Consider the following 11,415-nt stretch of genomic DNA (forward strand, 5'->3'; position numbering starts at 1 on the left):
ACTGTATCTTTCCCAGGCAATTGCAGCCTTTTGTAGCCAAGATGTACCTGTACAGAAACTGACTTAAAAAATACCTATCCAGAGAAATATTCAACTAAATAAGTGTGAGGAGTTTCTCTCACTAAGAAAATCGTCTCATGGCAGATTTAAACGTATCAGACATAAAGGTTTAATCTGAAACATTATCGGTGCATAACGAAGAAATGACCAAAACAATAGTAATCTTTGTAGCTTACATTTTAAAATTCCCCAAAACATCAAACCTCTGCTGACAGCACAACTGTAAAGTTAAGTCTCTGATGTCTTTAATACGTAAATTATTTTTTCCATACAAGCATTTACAAAAGTGCTAAATTTGATTGTAAGAATGGCTCATTGAATATAAATGTAATTGAAACTAGTAATCTACATGGAATGAATATGAAAATATATTTTCTCTTTGAGTGCAGATACCTGGGTTTAAGTGACTACCTTTTAGAATAATGTAATCTCCATAGTAGCAATACGGTTACAGATGTTTAGCTTTGTGATACAAGCAGGCTACCTATACCTAATAAATATAAAATAAACATTAGACATGCCCTTCCTTCAAGACCAGCACAGCATAAGCACCACCAAAGATTGACCATCAAAAGGTACTAAATTCTTCAGCATTTTTGGTGACCCTGAAAACAGCCAAAATATTACATGGCTGTCTCACTTATGGCTACATTAAGTAACATACAAAACATTTCCTGCATTGTAATGTACCCAAGACATGTTTGATGTGGTACATGAACAAAAACATACATTTGCTCTGTAGCGAAACATTGTAACAGTGACAATGCTTTCAATCACACAGAAATAAATTATGATTATCCACATACATAGGATGGACAAATAAGCAGTAAAAAAAGTGACAATTAATTGGCTGAATTTAGCAGTTAATCATAATAAATGCAATAAAACTCTGAATGAGTGTCTGTTTTAAACATTATTTCATATATGTGATACATGAGATAGCATTTTACTGTAAGGCAACATGTTTGCAGTACCACATTTATCAGCTGCGCATATTCAGCAACCATTTGCTTGCGATTAAGTTGATTAGCAGCTTTCCATTTGGAGTCCTTTCTTCTGTTCAGGCCTTTTCTTCCTCAGATCCACTTGTTTCTGATGCCGGTGTGTTGTTGAAAACACTGTCTGTGAGCTCACTGTGGAGTTTGCTTTGCTCCTCCTCTGTGGACAGGTCAGTCTTTTTTGCTGAAAGAGGTGTGGTTTCATCGCTCATGTCTGTTGAGTGTTCTTGCCCTTTCCCTGTGTCCTCTTCGATAAAGTCCTCACGTTCCTCTGGTTCTTTGACCTTATGTACAATAATGAGGTGTCTGCTGAGTGCTAACTGAGAGGTGAAACAAAGGCCGCAGTGCTGGCACTGGGGTGCGTCGCTGTCAGTTCTGTGTTGAGGTATGTGCTCCTGAAACTGGGCCTGGTCTTCAGAGGTAAAGTCACATTTGGCGCAGCGATAAAGTTGCTTAAGTCGCTTGCCAGGGACGCTGCATGATGTTTCCCCATTTCCTGCAACTCCACGAGCCTCCTCTGCTCTTCTTTTCCGTTTCTGAAAGAGAAAAATGCAGTTGCATATGTTGTACTTGAGGTAATTTTTCTGCAAAATAAATAAAAGAAGCATTTTTGATTACCTCGCTTGTGGGTTTGACCACCTCCTGAGATGGTAGCTTTGGCATCTGGCTGAAATCTGGGTTCTTGATTCCATGCATCAAGCTGATGTGGTTCTTGAGCGTAGAGTGTTTAGTGAATGACAACTTCTCAGTTGTGCAGTACCTTCAGGATTTTTAAAGAAACAACACAAAGTTGTACTCTTAAGAAATCTTGATGAAACTTCTTCGAATATCAAATTACTTTTTTAAAATTATATAGTATAGTGATTTTACCAGCATGTGTACACTTTCTTTCTCCCATCATGGTCACTGCGAAGGTGTCGTTTAAGACTCAAGGGTGAATTGAAGGATATTTCACATAGTTGACATGGATGCCTTTTTACCAACTGCAAAACACAGGCACGTTCATGTGTGAAGATTTTGGATCACAGATACAAAATCTTACACGCACTGCAAAGGATCTCACCTTGCCATGGCCGGTCTTCATGTGATTGATGTAGGTCTCTCTGTCGGGAACCCACAGGAGGCATTCTCCACAGGTCCAACCAGCATTCTTCATACTAACTCCAGCACTTGACGTCTGTGCAGCAGAACTCTCTCTTCCCTTCATGCAGGCTTCATTAACTGGTTTGGTCAACCTTGCTTGGAGGTTTTGTGGTGACACTTTATCAGAAAAAGTTGATGTCTCCATCTTTTTGGGGCTTTTTTCTGCTTCACCTCTGAAAACTCCACCATGAACAGTCTGCAGATGAAACCATTTATTTTACTTTTTAAATATGAATCATTTTTTCAATATCTGAGTAATACAATACCACACTTGTTATTTAGGTCAGTAGAATGCAGTACAATGGCTTAGGAAATAGCGGTGGCAGATACAAAAATAAATGACCTGCTCTTTGTTTCCACAATGCAGCCACAAGAAGATGACAAAAATCTCTCCTGGCGCGTTCATTCTGCTACAGTATTATACTACAAAATTCATTTTCTATTTATTTTGTGTTTATCCTGCTCTCTAGACAGACCACATCCAATGTTAATGGACAGTTTTGTTAAAATTTATTGTGATTACTTGACAAATCAAATAGCCCCCCCCCCCCAAAAAAAAACCCCTCTAAGAACCTTGGTGTCACACTGATCAAACACCGGTCATTTGCAAGCACCCCACTGCAAGTGACATACTCTCCTCTTGACTACTACGTGTCTCTCAGCATGCTGTCAAACTCATGCAGCTCATGCAGAATGCATGATTTCAAAATATTTGGGTTAACTTAAAGAATCTAGCATGGGCTTGTTTATTTATACTAGGATTTATTGTACCGTATTTTCCCCAAAAAAAGTCACTCCTGACTATAAGTCGCAACGGGTTAATTTTGCATTGTAAAGAGGAAAAAACACGAGTATAAATCACATTTTGTTATTACATTCAAAATGTTATCAAATTCAGCTTCTGGCAGGTCACTGTCCTGCAGAAGTTAGCTCCAACCCCAATTAAACACACTTGATCCAGCTGGTGTGTTGGAATTGGCTGGAACTAAACTTTGCAGGACAGTGGCCCTCCAAGAGCTGAGTAAATTTAACAGTATTTAGATCCAAACAGGAATGAAAAATGTAAGTATAAAACATTACAGTGGTATTCATTATAAACACGATTTATAAATTTACCAGCATGTGGGAAAAATGCGCTATACAAAAACATTTGAGCTCCAAATGTGTGCTTTGCACGCTAATTGCATTATATAAGATGCTTTGAAATAAAAGTTGCAGCACATTTCAGATGATGAAAAAATGTGACTTATATTCCGGAAAATACCGTATATGTACATTATTAGATTTATCCAGACAGCACTAACTTGCTTATGTACAGGAACTAGTTAATTTAATAATGTTCTTAATTGTATGCTTACCATCTGGTGATCACAACAGTCTCATATGAAGCACTTTTTGTAAGCTGGTAAGGAACATCTGCTAAATGTCTTAAATGTAAATGACTTGTAGTGCCAGACAGAAGCATTATGGATAAAATATATATGGAATGAGCTCACACCTCCTTCTAAACATACTAAATACATTATTCAGTGAAGTTTTCCCTTAATAAGTTTACATGCAGTTATAATCTAGCTACAGAGGGTTTTTGCCGGTCTTTGTCTCTGAAGTATACATGACGACAATGCTTAATCAAATATTTGACGTAATATCACACATTACACAGCACCTTTGTCTTTTGGAGCAAGTGCACAATGCCAGGGCCAGCTGTAGTCTGATTAACATGTACATAGGCCGGACAAAGCTGAGCTACAATAGCATTCTGTAAGAATTTATGTTCTGTTCGTCTGACTTCACAGAAATCTGGCTAACAAAATTGTTTACATGACATCTTAAAAAAAGGACTAGATTTTTGCTTTAGCCCGATTGAAATCAGGATTTTAAAGTGCATGTAAACACAATTTATTAGTCTAAACTAAACTAAAGCTAAAATTACAGTTTAATAAGACTATGTTTACAATCATTTTCCCAATTACACTAGATGACAGAAAGTGTGTCAGTTACACATTGCAATGACCAACAGCACTGCTAGTGGCTACAAACCTTGAAATGTTGCACCAAAAGTAGCTTCTCTGGGAAGAACGAAGTGCACTCTGGACACTTGAACACACATATACGATGATGAAAATGTTGATACAACAACTGCTTCCTCTTAAAGACTGTTTCACAGGAACACTTGTAGATCACCCTGCAGAGAATGAACCAGAAGTAAGTCCTCAGCACAGTTCCAGGAACATTTATTAAGACTGAAATTATGGTGTAACAGATCAATAGATCCACTTACTGATGGTTAGGTTCACTGCCACCATGCTTGTTTTTTACATGCATTAGACAACCTTCAGAAGATTTGAAGGCTACAGGACAGATAGTGCACTTATAGAAGACCTCACAATGCTTCTCCTCAATGTGACTCTTCAAGAGGGACAGGGACATGAAAAGCATTTCACAATGCAGACACCTGAAAGAAATTTGAGCACATCAGAAAGAGGGAGAGGGAGAGAGCGAAAAACAACACAAAAGACATTCATGGTCTCAGAGAGGAAGTTCATTTGTCTAGAGGTCACAGTTCAAGGTACTTACGAGTACCCAATTTTACGGGCATAGTGGAGACAATTCTCTTTCACATGCTTCTGGATGTCCACTGACCGACTGAGTGCCCCACATTCAGGACAGCAATAAGGAGATTTGTGTGAGTGAATGCGCTGATGGGCCCTGTAGCTGCACTTGTTGGGTAGCAGCATTGAGCAAACCTTGCACATCTGCATTTAAAGAAAGCAAACATAAGGGTCAATGACATAGAAGAGTGCCCACAAGAAATGCAAGGAAAAGATTTCTTCATCAAAGGAAAACGTGTCACATGTTCATATAGAACACATCCCAAGTTCTTAGAAATGTACTCTTTGTATTTACATAGATTTCATAGGGTATTGAAAAACACTCACTTTCTCTATACAGTAGAACGACCCATCAAGATAATAACATTTCTTTCTGACATGTTTCATATATATATATATATATATATATATATATATATATATATATATATATATATATATATATATATATATATATATATATATACAAAAGAAATAGTAATAAAAGATTATGCCAAATTACTTTTTTTTTTTAATTCATGTGTTTTTCGCTCCATGTACCCACAAAAATATCTTAATTTAAAACAGAAATTTTAAATATCACAAGTGCCGCAGTCACTGTACATGTGAATTGCATTTTTAATGTATTTAATGTACTCAAAAAGAACATGAAAAAGAACACAACATGACTTGACATATATAAAAAAAATTATAATTTGTTACTTTTGTAATAATTTTACACGATAAATTATGCTTTATGATTCCAGTAGTTCATTGATCTGACTCACCAGACCTTCTGCCTCCACTGATCTCTGATAGTGACCCGCAAGTGCTGTGTAGTCTGACATCTGTTTATTACAGTCCAGACATTTTAATCCATGTTTAATAACTTTGTCAGGATGAAGTGGCAAGACCACTTGGTCTGACTCTGAGGTGGTGTTCCCACAATGTATCTGATTTACAGACTGCTTAGGCTTGGTGGGTGCCAACATCTGGTCAACAGCAATGGGCTTCATAAACAACTGAGTGCACTGCATCACCATGCCTTTGTTTTTGTGATCTCGAGCGTGTGCCAGGAGAGCACATTTGTTAAAAAACACCAACGTTTTGGAGCAGTGGGTACATGCGACTTCAATATGCACACTCCTACGGCTGTAATGGTAAGCAAGACTCTTTTCCAGGCCGAACGAGTCTCCGCATTCTAGGCAGCAATAGCCTTGTGGCGGGAGCTTGATATTGGTGCCTGGTGGTGGATTCAGGTCAGGAACATATGTTGGCACTGGGTTTGAGTAATTCAACAGTCTGTTTAAGGTTCCAGCTGCAGTATTTGGAACAACAGCTCGTGTGTTTGGAGAGACTTTTTTAACTTGATGCACCAATGGTACAGAACTGCACACCATTGACGATGATAACTGAGAAGGCTCCTGTCTATTAGTGGAAGACCTTGCTGTAACCGAGGCAGCTACGCTATGTGGCACAAGATTTAAGTTTGCTAAGTGTAATGCCTTCGGTAGGTAGTTTGTATTAGCAAAAGAACCAATCTGAGCAGAAGCAGCCTTCTTTTGCTTGCTGCCCCCATGCATTGTCTTTAGGGCATGACCATTATTTTGAGTTTGAAGTTTCTTTGAGTTCCTCACTGATTTCATGCTGGATTTGCTCCCCAGTAAAGGTGTCTTTGAGGCTTCCTGCTTTCCATCTCCAAAAATGGCCTCTGAAATAGTATCATTTGAACGATATGAAGGCAATGTTTTTGAGAAGACATCTTCAACTGAGGACTGCGATGGCGATGACCCAAACGGTGATGTAAGATCTTCTGTTTCAGAGTCTGGCAATATGCTTGTGACGGTGCGTTTGATTTCTCCAGATGAGGTTTTGATTGTCTTTATTCTGACTCGTGGGATGGCTGGAGGCGAGCCAGTAGCGACAGCTGGAGATGCTTTACCACTGCTGTCACTGCATATACTCATTGGGCTGTCAGGCTGTTTCGCGAAACGTTTCACCACCTCCAGAGGACTTCTTGGACTCCTTGGCGATATTGGTATTTTTGGACTAATTTTCATGGTCTCTTTTGGGGTAACTGGGAAGTCCTTTGAATTAGTTTGCCCACCTGGATCCTTTTTAGCATTCAGGGCTGCTAATGCATCAAGGCAAGATGACAACCTGGAGCTGTGAGCTTTGATGCATTGGTGGGAAGAAGAAATGTTCATCTCAGGAGTTGGATACGCATTTGTTCCACAATCTTGTATGCTGTCACTTTTAGTCTCAGAAATTTGTTCAACTGTATCATCTTTGAAAGATGAGCCATCACACCCAAGATCATCCAAACCTTTTGAACCAGGATGTCTTTCATTGCACGCCAAGCTGGATGTGTCTGGTTTTCCATGATTGTCTAAAACAGGAAGTGGCGAAGATGTAAAGAGTGAATCAGATGAGAAGTACGAGGCCTCTGCAGATTTTGGACGGTCATCGATTCCATTGCTATGAATGTCTTCAGATTCTGGGCTGGATATAGGGCTAAACTGAGGCATAGACGCTGATAGAGAGGAAACTTTTTCATTTTTGTTGAGGACAGGATTATTTTCCATGGACCGCCTTGAGCAGTCTCCGTTAACAGAACAGCTATCCAGCCTTGGATAGCTGGAGGGATGTGTCTCCACTGAGCCTGCTGAACTCTTGAACCCATTTTGTAAAAGGTGCCCCAAATGAAAACTCTCCTTCTCCACAAGATTTTCATAGGAGTTTTGGCGGCTAGTGTTCTTTACAATAACACTGACAGCAGGGACATCGGTTGTAGGCACTGGGTGAGGGATCAAAACCGTGGAATCCATACACATCCCCGGGTGTTTAAGGTGACCCTCTCCCTCATCTTGATTCCCGTGAATGGTCTCTTTGGCATCCAGACTGGTTGCATCAGGGATGTCAAAGGCAGCCAAGAGATCATCAAAATCAGGGGTCTTCATATCACCCATGATTGGAGGCTTTCAAAACCTGAAGCAATATGTACAGAGAAACGAGTCTAAATATATGCAGGCAACATATACGTAAAAATAATAACTTAATACAAGTATTAACAGGCATAAAACTACATCACAGCTTAAGTTAGCATTCGGGTTCAACAACAACAACAAAATAAATTGTAATCACCATTTGATTCCTGGTTAATTCATCTCAGCAGTTTTTGGTATCCAACAGTTTTTCTGCTGTGCTCCTTCATCTGCATTGCACTGACATTTCCAGGAACTTCCATAGTACTGGTCCAGCCAGCTCAAAGATTTGTTTATGGAAACACTGACTCCATTCTAAGCTTTTTAACATTACAATACTGTATATGGCAACTAAACTCCTGTTTTATTTTTTAGCCAGTCAAATTTACCTTAGTAAAGTTAAGATAGCCTGTCACCCTCGCCTAAATTAGCTTAACATGAAAATTCTCGGAGAATTTGTTTTAGACCGATAGAACACCTTTTTAAAGGCGTTACGTAAAAAAAAAAAAAAAAACATTTATCAAAAGTTATGAGCTTTTTCGTACGAGGATGTTAAAATAGCTAGCGTTAGCTTAAATGCTAACAGATAAAACAAACCTTCGCCAAGCTAACAAACCGCTCTAAAAACATTTCTCACGGTTAAATTAGTACTGCTTCACCCCGTTACACATGACCTGTCATTTTATATAGGTTTTATAATGTTAATACAGATGAGAGTATTTATAAAGAAAGAAAAGCGGTTCGTATTGACAGAAGCATTAGCTGTACAGTCGGGAGCGCGCTTCTCTAGCTGCTGTAAATAACGCAAACCTGCGGTAATAATAGAGCAGTCGGCGGGTATACAGCCAAACGCGGTTTTAAATCATCCTTTCAAAAGCCATGCAAATGGATGAGCAAGTCAACGTAAGGCATGATTGATTTGTGAGGTTTATAAAAGTGAGTTGTTTACAGTTGCCTGCTGTCTGCTAGCTAACAGCTCTCTCCCCTTCCTGTGTGCGAGAGGACCCCACTCAACGCCACACACGGGCCGTGGCTCAAATCCTGAGAAGCTGCCTATATAGACAGCAGCTCGGACGGCATCCCCGACCGTTTAGAAGACGCAGAAGCGCCTACGATGCGCAAAAATGCTGTATAGGCTCAACCACAGACAAATAGAGATGTCTCTTCAAACAACAATAAAAGAACAACTATATTTATATAGCGTGCTATTAAGGGTGTTCGTTTATACCTATTGTATGGAACAACAAACTACATTCTGGAAAAGAGTTTTTTTTATTAGCCTGCAAAGTAAGCCTTTTTAAATTATGCTCTGAAAAAATAGCCAATAGCTAGCTTAGAAAGAAACCAAATAGGACCCTTAGATTATTTAGCCTACCATTGAGATCGTGTCAATAAAGGTTTTGTTTGTTTAAATTGTTACTCAATATTAGCAATCTTAAACTTGAATTTCTGAAGAAACTGCCAAGATAAAGGTAGGTAGGATTGGGGTTAACTTGTGCTGATAACACGTGTAGCCTATTTATTATATCGCCTAATCACTGGAATTATCAAACACCCCTATGAATTCCCTTGCCTTTGAAATAGTAGAAACATAGGTCAAATGATAATAAATTATGATGATTTTTTTAATACACTAACTTCATATTATTTACATTTAGTTATTTAGCAGACACTTTTATCCAAAGCAACTTACAAATGAGGACATACATATATTATAACTATATACAAATATAAATTACATTTTAAAGTTTCCAAAAAGGGGTTTTCTAAAACTTTTTTTTTTTTTTTTTTTTACGTTTAAGATCATCTGAAGAATCTTTTGGACGTTGGAAAGTTAATTGAACCATAGATGCCAATAAAAAACCTTTACTTTGATGAGAATGATTATGCACAAAATTAAAAAACAATACATTCAATTTGTGAAGAGGACACATAAAATGTTCTGAAAGGCTTGGTTGATATTAGTGAATTATGACTGCTTGCTGTAACAAAGCACATAAAATGTCTTAATGAATATCTGTTAATGTGTTTTGTACACACTAGACCTTCAATAAAATGCAGTGATGCTGCGAGTCTGCGTCATCTTGTGTTAACTAAATGGTATTTGGCACCATTTAATTTTATGAGTTTCCATGAAAACAGTCATAGATTCCACATATTGGTTGCATTCAATTCAATAATTCTGCAAGCATTCTAAGGAGATACCATCATAAAACTTCAGTTTAGGGTCAGACAAGCTCAACATTTTACATCATTTTGAAAATCAAATCAAATCCAGTTGATCTAAAGCTGGACATTGTGCAATGACAACCTTATACAGACCATAACTTACAGTCAAATCATGCATTTGAGTAAATGTACTAGAGAGTTTTGAAAAAAAAGAAAGGTTAATAGGAGTAATAGAAATTAATAATTGGAGAATAATAACTCTCCATATATTAATAGGAGTAGCATATGCTGAAATTGCTGTCAGTGTGTTTTATTAATGATGTGTTCTCAATTTAGGAAATAACCGAATCATACTCTAGTCTACAATGTGCAACAGTGGCATCTAGTGTCCTAACTGTGTAAGGATGGAAGTTTTCGTGCACTAATTTTGTTTTAAATTATGTATTTAGAGTTAAATTATATATGTAACTCTGCTTTTTTTTTTTTTTTTTGGTGACCAGGTGTCATTAAAGGCTTCTATGATATACTGTAGATATTTATAAGAACCAGGAGAGGGCCCACTGATAAAAATTGTGTCCATGACCCTATTGGTGCCTGCATTATACTAGACCTACTAATTATGGGAAATCTGAAAATTCTTTTAAAGGACAGGTCTATATGTAACCCTGGACCACAAAACCAGTCATAAGTAGCATGAGTATATTTTGTAGCAATAGCCAACAATACATTGTGTGGGTCAAAATTATAGACTTTTCTTTTATGCCAAAAATCATTAAGATAATATGTAAAGATTATGTTCCATGAAGATATTTTGTAAATTTCCTATTGTAAATATATCAAAACTTAATTTTTGATTAGTAATATGCATAGCTAAGAACTTCATTTGGACAACTTTAAAGGTATTTTCTCAATATTTAGATTTTTTAGCACCCTCAGATTCCAGATTTTCAAATAGTGGTATCTCGGCCAAATATTGTCCTATCCTATCCTGATGTATAAATCTCAATTTCAAAAAATTGACCCTGATGACTGGTTTTGTGGTCCAGAGTCACACATTGTGTTTTTATATCAGCTATCAGGGTTTAATTGGTCATCAGGCTCGATTTGGGCTAGTTTTGTTTGGTCATTGAGCTCTCATTGTCTTATATGGATAGTATGAATGATAATATTGGCTCCTCTCAGGCACCTGTTCAGCATGTGACTCTGCCTCTGGGACGGCCATAGAATTGCAGGCCCTTCATCACGTTTCAATTTTTATTCCTGATAGCTTGTTTTCTTCTACACGTATCTTGTTGTCTCTGGAAATAAGGAGGAGCTTCATTGCAATAAATGATAAAAAGATGCTGTTTCATGACTACTCGGTGTAGTCATCCCTGACTAGCAATCTGATAGCAACGTGCAAGTGTCTTAAATAAAAACACATTAGTATATAGTTAATTAATGATAAGATTTCCAAGTGGGCAGAGTAAA

At 37.7% G+C, this 11,415-nt stretch overlaps 1 protein-coding gene across 1 annotated transcript; it reads right to left on the reverse strand.

Annotated features, from left to right (window-relative positions):
- Positions 1-148: 148 nt before the first annotated feature.
- Positions 149-8,805, reverse strand: LOC306843058 (zinc finger protein 592-like). Its single transcript, XM_079374293.1, has 9 exons — positions 7,937-8,805; positions 5,581-7,780; positions 4,779-4,957; positions 4,483-4,656; positions 4,242-4,386; positions 2,122-2,397; positions 1,929-2,041; positions 1,677-1,818; positions 149-1,594 (listed from the first exon to the last, which is right to left on the reverse strand). The coding sequence occupies exons 2-9, from the start codon at positions 7,759-7,761 to the stop codon at positions 1,121-1,123; spliced, it is 3,684 nt and encodes a 1,227-aa protein (XP_079230419.1). The 5' UTR covers positions 7,762-7,780; positions 7,937-8,805; the 3' UTR covers positions 149-1,120.
- Positions 8,806-11,415: the final 2,610 nt, after the last annotated feature.

Source organism: Barbus barbus, assembly GCF_936440315.1.
Source record: "Barbus barbus genome assembly, chromosome: 23".
Taxonomy (NCBI): Eukaryota; Metazoa; Chordata; class Actinopteri; order Cypriniformes; family Cyprinidae; genus Barbus; species Barbus barbus.